General features: G+C 36.2%; 1 protein-coding gene across 1 annotated transcript; it reads left to right on the forward strand.

The window, feature by feature from the left end:
• Positions 1 to 1,407: 1,407 nt before the first annotated feature.
• On the forward strand, positions 1,408 to 24,331 carry LOC132948694 (UDP-glycosyltransferase UGT5-like). The gene is made up of 6 exons (XM_061019299.1): positions 1,408 to 1,574; positions 2,996 to 3,239; positions 7,828 to 8,420; positions 19,202 to 19,424; positions 19,772 to 19,991; positions 23,899 to 24,331. The coding sequence occupies exons 1-6, from the start codon at positions 1,536 to 1,538 to the stop codon at positions 24,203 to 24,205; spliced, it is 1,626 nt and encodes a 541-aa protein (XP_060875282.1). The 5' UTR covers positions 1,408 to 1,535; the 3' UTR covers positions 24,206 to 24,331.
• Positions 24,332 to 24,638: the final 307 nt, after the last annotated feature.

Consider the following 24,638-nt stretch of genomic DNA (forward strand, 5'->3'; position numbering starts at 1 on the left):
GTTCAAATTTTGACAAAATACGGAAAAATCACGAAAATTAGCAAATTATTTTGAGTTGAGAGTTGATAAAAATTTTTCTTTTTAAATCTAAGATTTGAAAATGTAATACAAGATTCTCCATAAGTTTGTCTACCTTTATCAAAAAAAAAAATGTCTACAAGAAGGTCAAATTAAATTTTTATGAGCGTTTGAAATTCATATTTTTACAACATTTGATATTCACTCGATATCTCATGTAACGATTTTCTTTGTAATGTGTTTCTTTCGATTTGTAGTAATTATAAAATGTATGACTGTAGATACTTGAAAATTTCACTGAATGTTTGTATTAGCATTTTCTATACACGATAAAATTTTCCAAATAATTTGACTCTTTTTGAGCTGTTTACGGACATTGTCAGTTTTAAATTTTTTTAGTTTTTTTTTCTATAAATATCAATAAAATTTTATTTGTTGTGTAAAAAAGCGTGAAAATTTAATGCAAGGCTCCTGATATATCGTTCTAATAGCAATTGAAAAATATTAAAAATACATTGACACAATTTTTTTTTTATAAGCATTTAAAGTTAAAATGTTGACAAAATTTATCAAATTTATAATATATTAATTATTTTATAGTTAAAAATTTATAAAATGTTCAACTTTTATAGCTAAGGATTGAAAATTGAAAACAAGGTTCCACGTAAATAAGTAAATATATAAATTACTTTATTCACAGTAATATCATCAAATAATACTTGGTAATATCATAGGCTGACTGACTGTTTTCGCTCAGAATCGTTTTTCTTATACAATTATATTATATCATTGAATTAAAATTTAACACCATCCATTACAGTGACCCACTTGTAACCTACTGTACAGCAGAGCGACATCCACTTACCCACCATTTTTATATTTACAGTTTATTATTATTCTATTAATGAGTTCAACTTTGTCCCTTAGTACATTTTTGAAATGGTTGTTTACTGATAAAATAATCATATTCTTCAATAATAAATTCATGACATTTATTATTGAAACATATATTATATCTTACAGTTAAGTTGCTATTTTGTTATTATTCAAAGATATTTTATTAAATTAAATTTTAAATTTTTATCTCAACTTATTTTTGAATTTTGTAAATTAACTGAATTCTTTTTTTTCTATATACTCAAATTTGTAGATTCATCTTCTTGATTTTTCAATTCATAGTGGCGACTGTTTTGAAAAATTTCGTTAGTTTTCATCGATAACGAACAAGTCGATATTTCTGTGTCAAACAATCGATACTTAATAAGTCGATAAGCAGTTACTGTTCTGTCGATCTTATTTACAGCATAATGTTACGCCTACTTATATAACAAACAACAATATTTTAGACCTTCGACCTGATCAAAACGCCGCCGACACTCATAAGTTATCAGGTATAGGTTAGGTATATGTACACATATGCGACTCGTCAGTCAGTTTAACGCCGTGAAATATACAAGCCGCGTTCTCCTCCGTGAAATATATTTTTCGTTGATCCTTTCGTTTACCGACCGATGTAAATGCGAACAACAAAAATGGATTATCGTTTACAGCTGGTCGTGAGTATATACTATATTATATATTTTAGACGTGACTACAAGTACGAGTATATTATAATATGTACGGCACGTCGTTATGAAATTATCAGATAAGATTATACGAGTCAACCTACATATACATACATAAGACGAAAAAAAATGTGCGGTCACACTTTTTTATTTGTTCATTTTGGTTTAGAGTGTTTGTACTCTAAAGGTCGCGAATGGCACACAAAATTAGGACCGGGAGTGCATAATTCACACATTATTTCAGCACGATTTTTATTTATATATCAAAAAATATTGAGGAAGAAAATCGTATATGATTAAATTAACTTTCTTTATGAATATTATTATAAATAATCCGCATATTTGGTATACCTACTCGCACATGTTTAATTTAAATTTTTGTTCATATTTAAATTTTTTATAGGTACATACTATATAATTAAGTTTTAATATAAATGAGAGTTATGTTTGCAATTATTATGATTTTTTTAAGGCTCGTGAAAAGTTGAATTTAAAATGTTAAGGTCATGTTTATAAATGAATGGGGGCTAAATGTATATTATTATATTTTTAAATATAGTCAAAGCTTCTTTTTTAGTGAATATTGTGTATACCAATATGTTTTTTCAACATAATATAGGTACATTAGATATTGCAGCACTTTAATTCAATAATTGGTATAAATATTGTATAGGTATATTATGGACTATGGTGTACCTATATGTATAGACTATAGTTATAATTGGCGTTTCACTGAATTTGTCAAATTATTTTTCTTATGTACTTATCTTGTGATCATAATATTTAAAAAGTCAAGTGTCACTAATGCATGGCTTCTTACTCCAAATTTGCATGTACATTTTTTTTTATCATCACGTAATCATAAACTTATTATACTGAAAAGTAGGTACAGATAGTAAACCTATATACCTATTAATGTAAAATAAAAAAAATAAAAAAGCCCTTATTTTTTTAAACAACTAAAATAATTTATTGCCATTTATTGTTCATGCGATCATAAACTTATATGAGTACATAATTTTCTTTAAAAGTTAAAAATGTTAAAATTCTTAATAACTGTGAATAGTTTATTTTATTTGTTGGAAAACACCCACAAATGCCGCTACAACACATTTTTGAATAATCAGAAAAGTACAATATAATATTTTCAAGTTTTAGAATATTAAAATAATAGTAATAAATGTCACCACCTAACACTGTAATAATTTACAATAATCAAATCTCCAAAATATAGCATATATTTTGATATTGCACATAGAAATCACTATAGACAATGTTGAGGGGGAGTTGAGTGAGAATAATGTGAATAAAATCTTATTTATTTCACTGCCACTGTGCCATGCGAGTTCTATAAAAATGTATACACGATATATTATACTTCTTAGATATGTACAACTTTGTTTTCTTTCAAGACGTTATTGTTGGCCCTGGGCTGTTGCCGTGGATTGCCGAATAACACACGTCCGTACAACATTCTGGTGTTTCTACCAACCGAGACCAAAAGCCATTTCATGGGGTTCCAACCCTTGCTGGAGACGTTAGTGACCAGGGGACACAATGTGACATTAGTCTCACCATTCGCGCTGGGTTCCGGCGGGACGGCGTTGCCGTACTACACTCACGTCAAAGTGGAAATCACTGAAAACGTGGCAGGGCGTATGTATATTTTTATATTTTATACGTACTTATTTAACTATAATAAATCCATACGAGTTAGCAAATATTTAAGTATATTGTATTTGTCACCTAGAAGGTATTGTAAAGTACCTACAATACACTATCTGTAAAACCAGAATTCGTCCTGGAAAAGGTGAACGAATATAAAATACAGCGCCTGAGCGATATATAGGTGTGTATCTTGGATTTAGTGTATCTCAGTTTAAGTGTTATTCAGTTCAAGGGCGAGTCAGTGTCAGGTGGGTAACCTCAAGTCGCCTCTTGGATCCAGCATTTATAGTATTTTTTTTAACGTGTTTTAAACCATTCTTTACTGATATCTCTAAAACGATCTCTGAGATTTTCACCAAAATCAATCGAGTAGTTTTTGAGGATATAAGCTATACATCATATATTTGGTTTTACGCTGTATAGTATCTTTAATCGAGTCCACGTAAACGCGACAATTTGATTCACGCTTTTACATAATTTGCTCAAATAACGTATGACAATCATTTAGGTATATACCTACAAATAGAATAATAATTTATTGTATTACTAGGTGTTATAATCTGTAACCAATGAGTAATGACAAATAAACAACGAAAAAACGTCAATTTTACCGTGAATCTCAAAATCCTTGTTAAAATGGGAATTTTGGAAAATCCTTTCTTAGTGCGTCCCTATGGCCTGACGTTTTAAAATATATACATAATTATAAAATACTATGTATATGTATGACATAATATTCCAAGTAGAAACATTTTGATAAGTGACTATAATTTATACAAAATTCGTAGGTACTATTATAATATTATGTACCTACCTAACATAAATATATAGGTATAGGTAAATATATATTTGCATTCTATGTTTTTTAGATTCTGATTGGAAAAATGAATGTTTTGATTTTTTTTTTTGTTTGTGTTTGACGTTTGTCATAACTATAGAGATAGGGTTTTGATGACCTAAAAACACACACAAAAATCAAACTCATCAATCAAATCAACTCTAAAAAATGAACTTAATAATAATCTACTACCTATTACCTCTAAATAAGTGAAAACATTTTTGTTTTAAAATAATATACATATTAAATCTTTACTAACAGAGTTTTTTTTTTATAATCTAATTAATGTTTAATACTTTGTATTTTATTAAAAATTAATATACCTATCATTTTTCAACATAATTCATGTATAAGATTTGACTGTTTCAACTGGAAATTCAAATCTTATTTTTTTTTATCAAGTAAATCTTATGTTATTTTAGCAAGTGGAATATTAACTTACTAACTTCTAATAAAGTTTCACATACCCAACACTAAATTAAATGATGATTCATCACTAATAGTTATTATTTGTTAAATTAATCAATAGCTAATTGTTCTTAATTATAATCACGGTGTTAAACACAAAAAAAGACAATAGTAGCAATGTTAAATAGCCAATAGGTTAAAAATGTAATAGGCACCTAGTATAATCACAATATTTACTTTTCAGTAGTTTAAAAATGCCTGGACATTTTTTTAATTAGATACCTAGTTATCTATATTTATGTACCTATAGCAAGTATGATCAGTAAAATATGTATATGTATACTTCTTATAGTACCTAATTACTAATTAGTAACCTAACCTATAGTCACCTAGGTAGGTAAATCGTACTATTAGTAGTGACTAATGAACTAAGAAAATATATCTTTATTTAGGCCCATTGGGCCTTTACTGTAATATGGACCAAATGTAAGCTCCCACAAGAATAACTTTTTTACCTGTAAATAAAATATACTGTAATCTTTTACATGGACATTTTTACCTGAAAAAAATAGGGTAATACCCTACACTCCAACATTGTATTTGAATTCACAAGCTAGAAAAGCTAAAAATAATAACTTGAAAATAATAAATATAAAAATATATTATTATAGATTAAATACAATACTTGGTTAATGATTTAATTTGATACGATTATTATTTAAGTTTTTATTAATATAGGTAGCTGAATTGATTTTTGTATAATATGTGTTAAAGTAAGTATTGCAAGACAGATATTTTATTATAAATGTCTAAAATACAATGACATATTTTTTCTTCTGATTTCTTTTTTAGAAAATTATTACATTTGATGTATATAAGTATGTTAGGAGGACCCAACAGCGGTATAAGCGATATCCACTTGTTCACCTTTTTTAAAATAGACTTTTTTGTAAAAACTATTATTTTACTATCGTTTGTAGGAGTTAACACTATGTCTATGTAGATTACCTACGTTTGTAGGAGCTTACCATTCCCCGTATCCAGGGGCACAATTTCAATGAAAAAACTGGGGGTGCTGAAGCCCCTCTATTTATTTATTTTTTTTTTTTTGTCAAATTATCATATGGTTATAGATAGTCAGAGGCTGAAATTGTACAATACCCATTCAACAATTACCTAAAATATTTAGTATTGACTATAATGCTTTGGAAAGTATAATATTATTTAATTAAGAATTAATCAATAAGCACAATACTTAATATGTAAACATTTATTTTTTAAATTTTATTTAATTTTACACTTCACTCTAATATCGTTCTCCTTTCAGTTTTAGCAAAAATATGTATTTAAATATGTATAAATATGTATACTTCATTTACATCAATTTGATTGGTCAAGTCTTTTTCAATATACAATATTGACTAATCTATTAATCTCTGTTGACCCATTGATACCCTAGCCAAGTTTTTTTTAAGGCTAAAAAGGATCTTTCACAAGTAGCTGAACTGATTGGAAGTGTGAACATGAAAACAATGGTAAGAGTGTAAAATAATTTTGCTAATACTACTGAGACAGATGACAGTGCAAACTTTAATTTTAGTTTAGAGATTTTATAGGTTTTTACTTACTGGTAGTGGCAGATATTTCTCCATTAGCTTCACAATTGATCGTTTTTTGTTATATTTATACTTTTCAAATACCTATTGAAAACATTTTGTTATGAGTAAAAGTTTATGACTAAATTACTTATAAAACAAAATAATCCAAATGGTTCTTTCAAATAAACTTACGAATTCACACGTTCACTGTTGTCTATTCGAGCGGTTAATTATTGTTAATGAATGCAGGGTGGCAGTGTGCACTTATGTAGACGATAAATACAAGCAAATAGCAATTCTAAAACATTGGTCACTAGTATAAATAGAATTATTTACTATCATTATCAATGTTAAAATTATAAAAGTGGCAATAGTGGATTGGGGTTTGTCCATTGAAACATAGAGTTTTCTGAGTAATATATTTTGTCACACTGCAAATGTGTCCAGCGATGTGTTTTCATCGCATTCGTAATTGCTGTACGAACGGGTGTTATCGACACCGCTACTACGGTATTTACAAATAATCTAAATTTAAAATATTCACTACGTGTTTTTATTATACGTCTTACGTATTACCCGTCTACACTGTACATACACAAACGTTTCATCATAATATCACTTGATTAGTTTTTTAAATAATAATATTATTTATAAATATAAATAAGAAATAATATAATAAAAAACTTTATTTTACAATTTTATTTTATTTTACTATTAAAATGTAAATTAACATGAAAAAATTTGGGGGTGCTGATTTCAAAATTGAGGGTGCTAAGCACATCCAAGCCCCCCCCCCCCAAATTGCGCCTATGCCCGTATCTAATTTATATGGTCTCCTCTAAACAGCTATGATTTATTGATATTTTACATAATTCTGCGTATTACGATTTACGGTACAGGAGCGTGTCAAATTAGTCATAATATTACGGCAATCAAGTTCACGGACAGGATATGAAAGAGCCATCTAGCGTTTACCTTACTAACCTTACCGTATACCTACCTTTAGTATAAAAACTACGAATTGAGATGATATAACCCAAAATAAAATGTATATTATATTCTAAATCAATGACTCATGAAACAAACTATTGTAATTTGTAGCTTAGTAAGGTTAGCATTGTATGAAGAAAAAACAAATTCAAAAATTATCAACATCCTATCCCTATTCATAAGTCATAACCTACTGAAACAGAAAAAATACTTCAATACCATCTTATCTGGTATGAATGTAAATCTGATTGGTACTTTGGAGGGTCAAAAGTTGAATATTAATATGGGGATTCCCAGAACTTTTCTTAATAATTGGGTAAAATAAGAATTTTAACGCAAATCCAGTTTTTTAGAAAATCGGTTTTCTTAATTTGTTGATTTTCAAAAACAAATAATTTTAAAGACTTAAATAATAAGTAATAACCACCGGATGTTCATTTAATTCAAAGGTGTTATTAACTAGTTAAAAAGTTAATTTTTTAACTTAAGTACTAAAGTATAGTTAATTTTCTAATATTTTTAAGAGTTTGGTTTGATTGTTTTATACTTACATTTATGAATGTAAGTATACACTTCAATAAAAATAATACATTAATACGTTATAACAGGTACCTACGTTATTAATAATCTAATATTCTAATATAATGTTGTTATTTATAATATTTATCAATAATATGATTGGAATGACTGTTATATTATAAATTATAACCGACGTGGACCTTCATGTTGTTATATGTTGCAGCCGTGAACTTCCTCGATAGGAACTCACTGATGAACAGACTTCCGCTGTACATGTTCACGCTGTGGCTGGGCCCGATAATTACCAAGACCGCGGTGGACAAGAAGTCGGTAAGGGACTTCGTGCTCGGCGACCAGTCCACGTTCGACGTTGTGGTGGTCGAGAACTTCTTCCACGAGTGCTTCGTGACGCTCGGCCACAAGTACGGAGTGCCGGTGGTGCAGCTGCTGCCGTTCGCCTCCAACCCTAGGGTGTCGCAGTGGCACGGCAACCCGTACGGGTCCGCTTACATGGCCGACTTCGCGGCCAATTACGTGGCACCGATGACGTTCGCGCAGCGCGCCCAGAACGCCGTGGCCACCTTGTTCAACACGTGGGTTAACCGACTGCTGTATATGCCCTGGCAGCGGGCCATCATGGACGAGCACTTTAAGTACGCAGGCCACGAAGGCCGTCCCGACCTCGAGACGATGCTCCGGAACGTGTCTCTTACGTTGGTCAACAGCCACCCGATGATCGGGCCGGCCGCGCCTTACGTACCGAGCTACGTGCAGGTGGCCGGTATGCACATGAAACCAGCCGGGCCGCTGCCAACGGTACGTACCTAAATTAAATTAAACATGTTTATTTGGGGGTTATATTATAAGGTTCAAAGATTTCGACAGTACCTATACTTACCTACATGAAATTTGGAAATAACCTATAAATTTTGCCAATTTCTAAATGAAATTTTAACATCCATGCACCAAGTGTTTGATACCATGATGGTTATAGGTATTTCTTTATAGATTTTATAACTCCCTATAAACATTTTTTTCCCAGTGTGAAAAAATCTTTAATATCTGCAGTACGTGTATTTTGTTTTATTTTTTTTTTAATATGAAACACGAACATCATATTAGCTACATACATCAATGTAATATTCCTCTATTTCGAATTCTTTGTGGAAAATAAACTTTCATCACTGTATACAGTATGTCCCAAAAGTCCCGTATCACCCTTAATATCTCCATGTAAAATCACTATATTTAAACGCGGTTTTTTTTACAGTACTAAGTATGAAAATTCTGATTGAATGGCATAAAATTCATTTATTTTTTTCTTTAAATTCAAAAATTTTCAAAAAAATTTTTTACGCATTTAAGAATTTAAAATTTTTAAGATAGCCATTTTGTTGAGTATATTTTTTAAAACAGTTCAAAAAAAAAAAAAAAAATACTAAAATTAAATTAAAATTAACCAAGTTAGAGCAAGTTATGTTTTTGAATAATTGTAGTAAAAAAATAAATATTATTATTTCACATTTCAATAATGAATATCTAATTTCAGCACACGACAATACTTTTACATTCCTAATTAAAGTTTTGATTTGAATAGAAATAAAAATAGCCGTGTTATATCGTTTGCTGAACAGTGAAACTGGTTACCTATTTTTAAGTATTTTAATTATCATGAAGTGAACCTAAAGTTACGATATTGGACATAATCTTACATTTATAATTAATGCGATTTATAGTACTAATACCTATACGCATATCGCAATTTGGTAAATTATAATTAAAATTATTATCTTGTGTTCTTTCTTTATAACTATTACTGATATTAGTGTCATACGTACAGTACGTACTGTGTCTTTAACTATAATTTCTTATTTCTCACTTATTTCATTCAATATTTAAAATGACTCATACATTCTCAGTACATGAGTACATCGATATGGTGAAATGTTACTTCCGAAACAACGAAAGTCATAGACAAGCTGCTTATAGTTATGGAATTGAGTATCCTGATCGTAAAAAACCATCGTTCAATGTTATCAACAGATTAATGTCTCGATTTTTTGAAACAGGTAAAATTGCATTATTCTCAAATTTATAATAAAGTTGCAAATTTTGGTATTTGAATACGTTCGAACCATTTCAGACGATTTAGTCTAATAGGCGACTGAACCTGATATCCATAAGTCTTATAAGTGACGTGGTGTCCACAGTACATATTTCTAAGAAATTAATTTTTTCCTACAATAAGCTAAATATCACGTAGATATTAGGTAGTGGGTGTTAAGCTGTGTACCTATTATTGAATTATTTTATTATTTTCATAATTTTTTTAATAACTTAATTTTAACTCTTAGGTAATGTCAATGAACGAAATAGATCAGGTAGATCTCAAAGTGTTACAAACGTAGATAACACCATGTAGGTGTTGGAACAGTTAGGGCAAACTTAATAACACAATAACGACACACGCTTTTTCTGTGAAGCACCTTTTATTCAGAGTTCGAATCACAATTTGTTACAATTAATAATCGCGCGTGGGTTCGTCGACGACGGTTCGGCTTAAGCTGTTTTCCGTCGCCACCGCCGCTGGCCGGGCCGGCGGCCGTGCCACAGGCGGCGGCCAGACCGGTTGTCGGTCGCGATCTCGCGGACGTCGATAGAGACGCCGCGGTCGTTGCGATAACGACCGCGACATACTCCCCCCCGAGTCCGCGAGACGCGACCGAGCAACCTAGTCCACGGGGAGGATGACTGGGTCCCCGGGCGTCACCTCCATGGCCTGGATCCACCGCTCCACCGCGGCCAGCTGCTGTTCCGGGGTGTCTGGCTGCTGGGCCAGCTGCTGCTCTGCTGGCGGCTCTGTTGGCGGGGGCACCACGGGCTGCTGGGCTTGCGGCTGTACCATGGGCCGCTCGTCGGTCTGGTCGGCTTGTGGCCGAACCGCTGGCCGCCTGAACCGGCCACGCCCATCCCGGACGTCGTGGCGCTGGTACGCCGTCGCTGTTCGGCGAGGTGGCACTCGTCCGGGCGGTCCTGCCCTAGGCCTGGCGGCTTCGGGCTGTGGGGTGTTCGCTCGAGTGGACCGGCGTCCCTCGGCGAAACCCCGCTCGAACAAGGCCCATGCAGTCGGGCTTGCTCGTATCCGGCCGAACGACGCGGTAGCCGCGCGTTCGGCCGACCAACCGCTCACCGTGTCCTCCGGACCATCGCCCGACAGCCTCCTGGCTTCCCGCAACAACTGCGCGGCCATTGCCCGGAGCTTTTCCACATGCGCGGCAATCATGCCGCGGGATGGCCGGTTGTTGCGGTTCGGTGGGGGGTTATTGGCGCGTTCTGCCATCTGAAACAAAGTATGATTAGTTAGTGTTCTCTGACGGTCCTACAGCTCGCTTCATCGCTGAGACATGTAACTTAGTAGGGTGTTTACCCTCCGTCAAGAACACTCCGGTCCCTAGTGGTTTACCCAACTTAACCGGACCTAACCATTTCGGGGCGAACCCCGCGTGAAAACGCTTCTCCGCACTTGATTGCGGATGCGCTTTGTAATATACCCAATCCCCTACTGACAGATTGTCTTTTCCCGGGGATTCTGGGGCTATATGGGTACTGGGGCTTTTGGGGCTGGACCCCACCGGGTAACCCCTCTCTCCCACCGGAGCATCATCCGGTTCCACCGGAGGATCTTCGATTTCTACCGAAGGGTTCCGATCTGCTCCGGACACCTCCGGACCACCTTTGCCGTCGTTCGGCGACTCTTCAGCCAACTCGAGCTGCCAGTCTCCGGGGGCCTTGATCTCCCGACCAAACATCATTTTGGCCGGCGACTGTCCAGTGTTTCGGTTTTCTCTGTTCCTTACAGAGAACAACACGTGTGGCAGGTAGACATCCCACAGATGATGAGGCTTATCAACGAGTAAGGTCCGCAACCCTTTCTTCAACTCTTGATTTCGCCTTTCTACCGGGTTGGCACGTGGGTGGTATATTGGGGTCGTCCATCCTTCCACTCCCCACCTCTTGAGTGCGTCTCCCATTGCCTTGGACACGAACTGCGGGCCATTATCTGACAATAATGCCCTCGGGTATCCGAACCGTGGGAACAACTCCCGTTCGAATGTATCTACAATCGATTTGGTCGTCGCCTTTCCTAAGGGGTACGCCTCTACCCAGCGACTGTAACAATCAGTTACCACCAAAATCGTTGTCTTACCCCGCTGCGTTCGTGGGTATGGACCCATAAGATCGATACTCAGCACCTCCCAAGGTTGCCGTGGGACTCTGGTGCATATCTGATCTTCTGGTTTGCGATTCAGTGGTTTTACCCGTGCACAGACGTCACACGCCCGCACGTAATTACGCACTGCTTCACGCATACCGGCCCAAAAGAAACGACTCTTTATACTTCGGTACGTTTCTTTCCACCCTGGGTGATTCGCTGCCTCATGGTCGTGAAACCTTTGTAGCAAAACCTGGGCCTTGTCTACCGGGACGACCACCCCCTCTTCTCCAAGCGCGATGGATCGAGGGTGGCGGTGCAACACCTTGTCCCGGATGACGTACAACTTCCGAAGCCGACCGAACCTTGCACCGTCTCCAGAGAGTTTGGCAACTAACTCCCGTATGTTCGGGTCGTTTTGTTGCCACTCTCGGACAGCTTGCAATGTGACGTTTCCGTCACTCCTCTTCGGCTGGATCGCTCCACACTGGGTGACACCCACACCGGATCCTCCGGACATGCCGGACAGATCACCGAAGACTCCGGAAGTTTCTCCGGACACTCCGGGCCGAATCACTGGGGGATCGTGGATATTGTTCTCCAACGATTCTTCGTCCACTGTGTTCGGTCCCACCGGACAACGGGATAGCGCGTCGGCTGCTTCATTTTCTACTCCGGGCACGTGCCGGATTTCAAAATCGAAAGCCCCGAGTTGTAGCGCCCATCGCGTTAGTTTGCTGTTGGTACAGCGAGCTTGCTGTAACCATCGGAGTGCCGCGTTATCTGTAAATAACGTAAACTTACCAGACTCAAGATACGGCCTGAACCTGTCAACCGCCCAAACTATGGCTAGACATTCACGTTCAACTGCCGAGTATCTTCCCTGTGCTGGATTTAGTTTTTTACTGGCGTAGGAAATGATTTTCCTGTCACCACTCTCCCCCCGCTGGAAGAGCACGGCACCAACTCCGACTTCGCTCGCGTCGGTCTGTAGGTTGAATGGCTTACCCGGAAGAGGAGGGCAGAGCCGTGGTGCGGACACCAAAGACTCCTTCAACTTCCGGAACGCCTCTTGCTCAATTTCTGACCAACGCCATTTGGTCCCTTTGGCCAACAGACTCGTGAGTGGTGCTGTGATCTCGGCGTAGTGCGGCACGAACTGACTGTACCAACCACAAACGCCTAACACCCGCAACACGTCTTTAGTCCTCTTTGGAACCGGTAATTCTTGAATCGCCGTCAGTTTTTCCGGCTCCCGGTCTATTCCTTCACCGTCCACGACGTGACCTAGGAATTTGATCTGTGTCACCCCGAATGTACATTTTTTCGGCTGGCACGTCAGACCGTAAGACTGGAGTCGCTCCAAGACTCTCTGCAAGTGGTTTAGATGTTGATCGGGACCCTCGGAGTATACCACGATATCATCTAAATAAACCAACACAAATTTACCAACTAACCCACGGAAGACTTCGTTTACCAAGCGGCAGAATGTGGCGGGGGCGTTTTTAAGTCCAAAAGGCATTACTCTGAACTGGAATAATCCTCTTTGGGTCCTAAACGCCGTGAGTGGACGTGTCTCTGGTGAGAGACCCACCTGCCAGTATCCTGATTTCAAATCCATGGTGCTGTAAATCTTCGCTCCACCCATTCCTCGGACCATGTCATGGAGATCCGGCATCGGGTGAGCGTCCGACTCCGTCTGCATGTTCAGACGGCGATAGTCAACGCAAAATCTACGTGAACCATCCTTTTTCTTCACGAGTACCACCGGTGCAGCCCATGGAGATATGCTCGGTTCGACAAAACCCTGTTCCTCCATGTCTCGCACCATCTCGGCAATCACCTCGTTTTTCTCTCGGGAGTACCCGTAAGCGTTTAGAGCCACCGGATTTGGATCCTTGAGACGGATCTGGTGCTCTATCACCCGAGTTCTGCCTACCTCTCCGGAGAATACCTCCGGATATTGGCATAGGACTTCTTTGACCCGCATACCGTACTCTCCTTCGGGTAAACCTGCGGTTGTTAAGTCCACTCCTACGGTGACCGGAGTTACTGGATTTCTCCAACTCACGGAAACACGTCTTTCTTTCCCCAGGTGGATTATGCAACCGCTATAGTCCCAAGCGACTTGTTGCTCCACGAGGAAATCATGGCCCAGGAAGACATCTCCAATTAGGTTGTCTAGCACTGCGGCCCTAAAGCTTACCTCCAGATCCACTATCCGGGCCCGAAATTCGGAAAACTCCGTAATTTCTCGGGTCCGACCGTCCGCCATCCGGACAATCTCCAGTTCTTCGGTAAAACTCCGGCCAAACTTCTTTGCCACCCACGGTTTGACGTATGTCCTCGCCGCTTGGGAGTCCAGTAGCGCTACTACTGCCCCGAGTGCAAACTCTAGTTCAATGGCCGGTAACGGAACATCCGTTACTTTCGTTTTCCCCGTTGACACCGTTGCAATGGCTGGAGACTCTAACACTCCGGTCCGCAGATCCGAAAAGCGTTTTCTCAACTCAAACTTTGAGTCCGTATCCGAGTCTCTCCTCTTGCACTTTTCCCGTGGATCAGGAATAAACTCCTCGGAAAAATCTTCGGATGTGACCGGACAAATTAACAACTGCTTTGTTAACTCATCTTGTTCCGCATCACCTGAAATACTGTCCGCGACATTTTTATTGGAAAAATTACTCACCTCGGTGAAATTTTCACTTTTGTCCGGAACATTTTCGATCCTTAATGATTTTCCCGACCTGTTGTCCAGCTGGTCGGAACCCGTATCCATCACCGAACCATTTACCCGGTCCATTGTCACGAACTGTGGTTCCTTTGTCGGAACGTCGCTTTCAATGGGTTTTCTCGGGTGGATTCGGCGATTTCTCCGGTGTTTTCCTAGAGGCTCGACGGTTTTCACCGGACAACTCTTCACTCCGGAGGTTATCTTCGGGTGACCAAAGTTTTTCTCCGGAGGAATTCCGTTCGTACCGAATTTCTCCGGTTCAGAACCCTTCTGACCCGATTTCTTCGGGTCCTTTCCCGAGTCTCCGGTCCGTAACGCTCCGAAGTTCCGTTTCTTCGGGTCAGTTCTTGTAATTTGTGGTTCCTGTACCGGAACGTTACTCACTGCCCGACTTGAACTCCGTTGCTTACCTCTCTTCGGACGACTCGTACTTTTCCCGCCGGTTACTTCCTGGCCGGCCGGGACCCGGCGGTCCCGCCGGTCGTTTTGGCGTTTCCCGACTCCGACTTTCTTTTTGGACATGCAGCTTGCCAGTGGTCATGACTACCACATACCCTGCACCCTGCTCCCGAAGATTGTCGTTGCTTCGGATTCGGCACTTGGGATTTCTCAGCACTCTCAGCTTTTCGTTTATCCAACCATTTTAACTTTGGTGGTACGCTGGTGCTCACTCCCGCCTTATCCGACATTACGGCCTTGCTACCATCCAGTACATGGGCAAGCGCTCGTAATTCGCTGAACGATTTCAGTCGCTGTATACGTGCATGAATTCTAAATTCATCACGCATGAGCCCAATCACTGTCATCACCACCGCTTCTTCTGTCAGACCAAGGTTTAACCTCCGATACAACTGGTACTTATGTAGGACGTACTCCCCCAGTGTTTCGGTCTTGGTCTGAGCGGTGCTCAACAATTCTGATTGCAGACTCGACTGCAACTCGTCCCCGTTGAACTTCTCCAATAGTTCAGACCTGAACTCTTGCCATGGTAAGTCCAACGCTCTCATGGTTCCCCACCATGTTCCTGCCTGTGCCTTAAGCTGAGGGGCCAAAACGGTCACCCATCTAGCCTTGTGGATACCAGTTTCTTCAAGTATTGCCTCGGCCTGGAGAAAAAACCGCACCGGGTCTTCCTCCCTCTTACCGGCAAACTCTGGTATCGACGCACGGGCCATATTCAACTCATTTTGAGGAATGAGCAGGCTATCCGGGAAATGCACGCGTTTTTCACCGGAAAAACTACTCCGTAACGCTTCCTCACGACTTCTACCGGACCCTTCACCGAACACTCCGGACAGATTACCGAAGACTCCGGACGTTTCACCGGACACTCCGGACCGGTTACCGGAAACTCCGGAAACACTCCGATTTCTCGGGTTTTCCCCGGTCAATCTGCTCCGTATGTTCGCCCATCGGCTCTCAAAACTCACACTTTGAGTTTTGACCGGAAGATTTTGACTTTTGTCCGGGCAAATCTGATTTGCCCCGGACATATCGCTGGTTGATGGTTGTTGGGAATTTCCACGGCATGAGCAACTTGCTTGCTCCACCCGTTCGGTCGACCTAAGCTTTTCTTCGGCTAACTCCCGCTCCAAGCGTTCCACGCTCTCGCTGAGAGTAGCGATTGTCAGTTGCTGCTTGTCGACCGTTGCTTCCAACCCCTCCAGTCTATCTAACATCTGCTCCATGAAGTGGTTTATCAAATTCTTATCAGAGTCGACCTCATCCTCCCCACTCAGAGCCTCCGATGTTTTCCCTTCCGGTACCTGGGCTGACGTCTCGTCAGTTTCCCCAAACCGTACTGATCCTGGATCCATATTTTCCTTAGCCCTAATATACTCTTCTAATGCTAAGAGTTTATCGGCCTTGGACCCCCCGGTCTCAATACCACGTTTCAATAATTCCCTGTTAATATCGACAATATTTAACTCACTAATGCGTTTAACACCCATTGTGGAGATTAAATCTAATTGCTATTATCTATACTAAATTAAATTACGAAATTACGTAATGGATACGAAATTACGTAACTCGGGCTATCGCTGGTAGAGATATGTACTTTCCAATCTATAAATAGCCTAAACCAAGTTTAGCACTGTAGGGATTACGCTAAATTATGCAAACTTTGCTACAATTTACCACCTTAGATTGGACAAGCCCTTAATATTTTATTTATAATAAAAAAAAAATCAGAATAAAAAATATTAGGAACCGGTATGATCAGGACACCTATAAATTGTAGGTTCTTTTAACCCGATATGTGCTAATTTACTTTAATTTACGTAAAATTATTTTTATTAAAATTAGCACTTACCTTACTCCTTACTCGACTGCGCCAATGTAGGTGTTGGAACAGTTAGGGCAAACTTAATAACACAATAACGACACACGCTTTTTCTGTGAAGCACCTTTTATTCAGAGTTCGAATCACAATTTGTTACAATTAATAATCGCGCGTGGGTTCGTCGACGACGGTTCGGCTTAAGCTGTTTTCCGTCGCCACCGCCGCTGGCCGGGCCGGCGGCCGTGCCACAGGCGGCGGCCAGACCGGTTGTCGGTCGCGATCTCGCGGACGTCGATAGAGACGCCGCGGTCGTTGCGATAACGACCGCGACAACCATAAACATTCTTGGAAGTGTAGCTGTAGCTCCAAAATTATCCGGGACATTGTATTGACATCGCACTTCCCGGGAAGATGGATGGGAACAAGGGGTCCAGTGCTTTGGCCACCTAGGTCTCCCGATTTAACACCGATGGATTTTTTTTTATGGGGTTATTTGAAAAATCTTGTGTATCCGTCGTGTTCATTGCCTGATCTTCGTCATAAAATTGAACAAAATATTCAAAATATCTTACCCGAGACACTAGGAAATGTTCAGAACGCTTGGGTCGAAAAACTTCAACTCTGAGTTGCAAATAATGGAGGTCATTTTGAACATTTATAAAAATAAAAATGTAATGAATTATTTTCGTTTTTATGTAATAAAATCTTTTTTTCTATTAGCAATCAAGTTGAAAAATATTATCTGAATTTTAATTTTAATCTTTCCTAAAAGCTCCACTAATAATTAGATGTTTACAGATTAGTGATTACCATTAAAAACAGCATACCTACCTAACTATTATTACAGTTATTTATAAACATACTCTACTCAACCTCTATCTTTATTATAAATCGCATTAATTATAAATGTAAGATTATGTCCAATATCGTAACTTTAGGTTCACTTCATGATAATTAAAATACTTAAAAATAGGTAACCAGTTTCACTGTTCAGCAAACGATATAACACGGCTATTTTTATTTCTATTCAAATCAAAACTTTAATTAGGAATGTAAAAGTATTGTCGTGTGCTGAAATTAGATATTCATTATTGAAATGTGAAATAATAATATTTATTTTTTTACTACAATTATTCAAAAACATAACTTGCTCTAACTTGGTTAATTTTAATTTAATTTTAGTATTTTTTTTTTTTTTTTTGAACTGTTTTAAAAAATATACTCAACAAAATGGCTATCTTAAAAATTTTAAATTCTTAAATGCGTAAAAAATTTTTTTGAAAATTTTTGAATTTAAAGAAAAAAATAAATGAATTTTATGCCATTCAATCAGAATTTTCATACTTAGTACTGTAAAAAAAACCGCGTTTAAATATAGTGATTTTACATGGAGATATTAAGGGTGATACGGGACTTTTGGGACACACTGTATATTAAACGCAAATATTAAGTGCACTTGGATTTTGAAAAGAGCAACTTTTTTATTTCTTCAAAGATACAAAATAGGTATTATATCTATGATTTACAATTTTTCAACATTTTCTTTTCTTCAGATGCAAAATATATATTTTAGTGCCGTCGAATTTTGGCCAACGTGACCAAGGGGATATCTTAAACTTTGTTGTTGTATTGTGGTGGTTGGCGGGGATATGGGGTCACGGAACTGATCTGGTTTGAAAACAAGAACCTGACTTATATCTTATATTACCTTTTTATAAGAACACGGGAACACGTGAATAGTGGTTTTTTCTGGTTTTAATGAGTCCTATATGAAACCCTATTTGTTATTCACTCCAGTCATTTCTCTTCATGAAATGTACCTTGTACCTATTTTAAATGAAAATACAAGATAAATATTTATACAATAAAAATCTGAGTACACTTTATCTTATGCGAATTTAACCCTAATGTGTTAATGGATTATAATTAAAATTCATAACATGATTCAAATAACACTTATTGTTTACACGCAAAATTATGAACAATGGGGACCCCTTAATCTATATTGAAAATTCACCCACTTATGCCAAAAAATGGTTAGTCCTATGTAAACGATTAAGTACTACAATAATTTATATGAATTTAAATAATATAATTTGAATATACCTACCTATTTTCATAGTTTGAATTGTATGTTAAAACAAAACAAATACTTCAATAAGTAATGATAATAATATTAGAAAATGAAAAATAAATAAATTGTAAATATACATATTTTGTGATATAGTAAAAATATAAATATGTCATGCGCTCAATAGCTAGACTAGACTGCAGTACTGAACCAATAATTCATAATATATTATAGCTTATGCCCTACATACTCAATTAAAGGTATTTTGAAATTTTTTCATAATTATACTTTCCAGGACCTAAAAACCATTTTGGATTCAGCTGAACATGGAGTGATTTACTTCAGTTTGGGTTCGGTGGTCAAGTCATCGAAAATGCCTCGAGAAACAGTGTCGCTCCTTTTGTCAGAACTGGCTAAGCTGAAACAAACGGTTTTATGGAAATGGGAAGATGATCAGCTGCCTAACCTGCCGAAAAACGTCATAGTCAAGAAATGGTTCCCACAAAATGATATATTGGGTATGCCTGCAAAAACTTTAAAACGTTAATCTATAGTTCCCGAGTAGGTAACATAAAATTATGTGGTTGGGTGGGAGATGGGACTCTTCAGAACATAAATTAAGAGTTCACTTTAGAATTGTTATTTATTTGTATGGTTAGGTATTATTGTATTACAAGGCTGTATCAAAAATTTTTCAATATCTTATTTTCAACCAAATATCAAAACCTAAATTCAATAAAATTACATGTACATGAACATGTACTTACTTCCGATAGCGCAAATTATACATATCTTATTATTTTGGTGAAAACTTGCTACACCCATCGGTACGTATAGATATAATATTGAAACATTAATATACCAGGTCATCCAAACTGTCGTCTGTTCATCACGCACGGGGGCATACTCAGCCTAATCGAGGCCATATACCACGGCATGCCAATGCTGTCCATACCGGTATTTGGTGACCAGGCTCATAATTCCATTGAAGCCGAGAGTAGAGGATTTGCTTTGTACGTGTCCTACTTCGAACTGACTGCGGAGACTTTCGGATCAAAACTCCAACAGCTCTTGGGAGACCCTGGGTGAGGATGCTCGTTTATTACTATTATTTATATTAGGTACCTAAAGGCAGTGATGTAGAGTATTTTGTTTAGAGTGTATACTCAGAACATAGCCATATATGGGTGGGGGGGAAGGCTTTAGAAGCTTAGCCATGATCTAAAAAAAAAATATTCGTGTTTAAACTAAACTTAGATTATGATGAGGTATTTCCATGCCTATGCGTGTTAATCGATAAAATATCTAGCCCCTCTAGATTTAAATCATATTTACATTTGTGCATCAGGTGGAGTTGAACCTAATTTTAAGTTTTTATTACATAACTCCGTTCTGTTTGCAGTGTATGGGATAACAAAAAATCGATCTCTACATATTTTTATACTTTATAAAACAATTGATAATAAAGTAAAAATATTTTTTATTTAGAATGTATAATATCTAAAATATAATATCATAAATTAAACTGATATATCCATAGGTACCTAAGTGATAACACAACATTGTTAAATCTTCTATTTACTTTTTTTCAATTTAATGGGTTTAGAGTGGAACCTTGCGACATTCCCCAACTATAAGTCCATAACATGTTGATAGTTTCCATAACCGTGATTGTAATTGGAAAATTATTAATATTGATATGATGGTTAATTATCACAAATCATCATTTTCTACCAAACGACCTAACCGGTCAAAGATAAAAATATTTTTTTTTTGAAACTAATTAATATATAAGTTTACTATTGTCTTTAATTAATTTTGAATGTAAACGCGCGTATACCTGCGTATTACTAGTAATTTTATAGTGCATACACTAAATCAGTAAGCGCCGTAGTTATACCCTTTAATTATTAGAGTCTAATACACCAACCACTGACTAAAATATGTAAACCATAACAGATATAGATTATTAGACCCGTTATGGGACGCACCTGCGACAAACCGCTCAATACCTACCCCGCAATAGGAATATGCTCATTCTCAGATATCTGACGAATTATAACAGGCATGACTCATAAATCAATAAATCATGATCTGCAGTGTGTTGTGTGTGCGATAGAATATTTTGAATCTCAGTGACGTTTATTCTTGCTACTAGTTATATTGGTTTCTATATACAATTACAAATTGCATGGGATCCAGTGAACAGTTGGAATTTAAAATACGCATTTCATCGTATAACCGCCTATGAAGTAGTCGGTTATTGGACGTTTAGATCATATAGATGAGACATAATAAGGTAAATCTCTCGAGCCTAAGTCAGCTAACCTCACTGTGATAGAAACACAGAGTAAGTTGTTTCCGTATATTTTATAGTATACAAATATTGAAATATACAATTAATAATATATGAAGTAGGTAGGTATAAAATAATACGTCATTATTATTGGGATTTTTAGGCTTTAATTTTCACAACTATTATAAAGTGTATGCTTTTGTCCTTGTTTTATTTCCTCGGGTATCCACGACGACCGACTTATGGCCACCTGTTAGTGTTCCCACGGATACTAATATAGTAATATCCAATTATGTCTAAGATCGAATAACCAGTTTGGGCATACTGTTGTAAAATATTAGGCCGCGACTAAAGTGGTCCGAAACACGTTATAATGAGTTATGATAAAATACCAAAGATCAGCGTTTACCCTTAAACCATATTATCATCCATCAAAAACCAATAAACCGTATTACAGAATCAGTAGCGTACCCAATGGGGGTGGGTGGAGGCTACACTAAATTGTGAACTATGTAAAAACAACAAAACTAGGTACTTCATAGATTCTGATTAATAATACATTTATAAAAATATGGTCAGTTAACAATATAATATTAATTATACAAATTTTATTTATTTTTTTTGAACTTGCTGTCAATAAATAAAACTATTGAATTAATTAAAAAAGATATCATCAATTTTATCAGTTTAATAATTTTATTTTAAACGTTCAGAAAGGAATCTTACCAATATATCAAATTCCTACAAAAATTACAGTTTATATTGTTGGTATTCTATATAGATCAATTATTAAAACACTTTATTAATAGTAATATATATTAAACAAATTAATAAGTTAAATCTAATTTTGAAAAATTTCGAGATTAGTCAAAAGTCAAAACCGTATTTGCCAAATTAATAACTACAAAATAATACATTTATTTTATTTTTTCATTTTTTCATAAGCCTTAAATTTATCAAATGTTTGGTTAACTTGTATGGTTGTATAGAACGTTTATCATCTATAATAATATCTTTATAATATAGTTTTTATTTAAAAATAGTAATAAAAATGTCAAAACTGATTTCAAAAGCTTTTATTATAGTTTTTATATAATCAATGTCATCAAAGTAAGTACACCATAAATTGTTTTGGCCATCAATTTCTCCAACAAACAAACTTGAATTTAGACATTTTTTAAGATTCCTAAAATTCTGCACTCTATATAAATTGTATTTAATATACTATTTCGAGAAATTTAAATCTCAAATTTAATTTAAGACATTTTGCCATTTTTATCTCTTGTCGTTTTTTAAGTCGAAATTAATGCCAAATGAAGAACTAAGAAGTAAGAATAAACACCATTTTAACCATCTAAAATTGTGACCACAATTTAGTGTTCATAATAATAAAAAATAATTTTAATAAATAATTTAATTAAAAACAATCTAATATAAATGACTAAACAAGGCACAACATTTAAAACTAAAGTGAAGTCTGGAATATCATATAGGTATAATTTGTAGTGTTTGTACAGTGAAACTTCCATGATGTGAAGTTTCATTGGCAACAGAAACAATGTGTAGATATTACAGAAAACCTCGTCAAATAGAATTAAAGATTCTGATGCACAGTTTTAAGGTGTCTATAGAGGAGTCACTGTAATAATAAGATTGTAGTATTATTACACGAATATTTTTCATGAGTGTTTGAAGTTCAAATTTTGTTAAACTAGTATGTTCATATATATATGTACCTACCTCCTACCTACAGTCACGATTTATCTAGTTTTTTAACGCTGTTCTAAGATTATATAAATCATAGAAACTTGAAACTTGTGGTGGGGCGTGGGGGAACTAATACATCTATATATATTTATAATATATTATTACATACTCACGTACATAATTATTATAGGTTAGGTATAGGTAGTACTCAGTATCAAATTTAATATTTACCTAGAAAACTGAGAGGGGGTGAGATCAGCGATAGATCGACCCCTGGTTACGCCACTGGAATGAATATTGTATAAATTACGGTTATTATAAATTTAAAATTATAATAATCGTGAATATGTTTACGTCTATACAAGCCTCAACATAAACGAGTTAAAAAGCTAAAGTTAAGTTCAAAGTTTAATTTAATTTTAACTTTTTCACTTACATTTTTATTGATATAAACTTAACAAATACTGAATTACTTTTATACACATCCAAGTTACGTTAATTAATAAATAATAAATACAATACAATTATTATTTATGATACGTACCTACCTATATTGCATAAACATTTTTATTATATTTATTTATACTTTTTTATTATTTTAAACCATATAACTGGCAAGGTATAATATATTAAAACAAAAAATAACTTAACATAAGTTAATTGTAAGTTTCTATATTACAACTATTAACTAAACTGAGTTAAAAAAAATTAGGATAATTATTAACTTTAAACTTATTAAAATGTTTTCGATCAACTTAACTTAACTCAATTTAAAAATTATCATTAACTTGCCCAGGTTTGCTGCTATAGACCTAACAAGTACGGCCCTATACAACATCTGTGACTTAAATCATAATACATAATACAACATATTATCATATCCCTATCGGACATATTATAGCCACATGGGTACAATAATTATGTCTTTTATTATTATACTATCATCAACGCGACGGACGATTCGATTATACATAAAATTACATATATAGGTTCGGCGAGGCGGCCGCGAAGGCGTCATCGATAATGCGGGACAACCCGACCTCTGTCATGGATAAAGCCATATTTTGGATCGAGTTCGTCGTCCGACACGGTGGAGCGCCGCACCTGCGCACAGTCGCCAACCAACTCTACTGGTTTCAATACTACATGTTGGACGTGATCGCCGCCGCAATGGCCTTGCTGGCTGTGGTTTCATATCTCAATTTCAAATGTTTGGCGTACTTGCTGAAGAAAATCTTTGGCGGCTCTAAGCGCCCCGCTTCGAAAGTGCCGAGCATCAAAAAGAAGAGACAATGATAATAATATTACCTTCTGTATATTATAGGTATACCTATATATTATTTATGTGGCTGCCGGCCTTATAGGCAGCTGCGCGTTGTGTTCAAATTTTTAATAAAACATAATTTTTTTTCCGAATGTTTATATCATATAGGTTTTATTATTTGAATATATAGTATAAATGATGTACCCATATCAAATCATACAGGTTATTGTAACCTCGACAGTGTGACGTTCAAACGTTTACCTAAATGTGATATTTTTCGTCTCGTTTGTCCAATGTACGAAGAATTATCATAAAATATTTTGTATCAAAAAGTAAAAACAAACTCAACAAGTTAATAATGCATAAATGCATTATCCGTTTAATTGTTTTTTTTTTTTTATAAAATGCGTTTTCAATTTTTAATTTTTAACACATATGCCATATGACATAGGCTTTTTATTATAT

The sequence above is a fragment of the Metopolophium dirhodum genome, chromosome 7, assembly GCF_019925205.1.
Source record: "Metopolophium dirhodum isolate CAU chromosome 7, ASM1992520v1, whole genome shotgun sequence".
NCBI lineage: Eukaryota > Metazoa > Arthropoda > Insecta > Hemiptera > Aphididae > Metopolophium > Metopolophium dirhodum.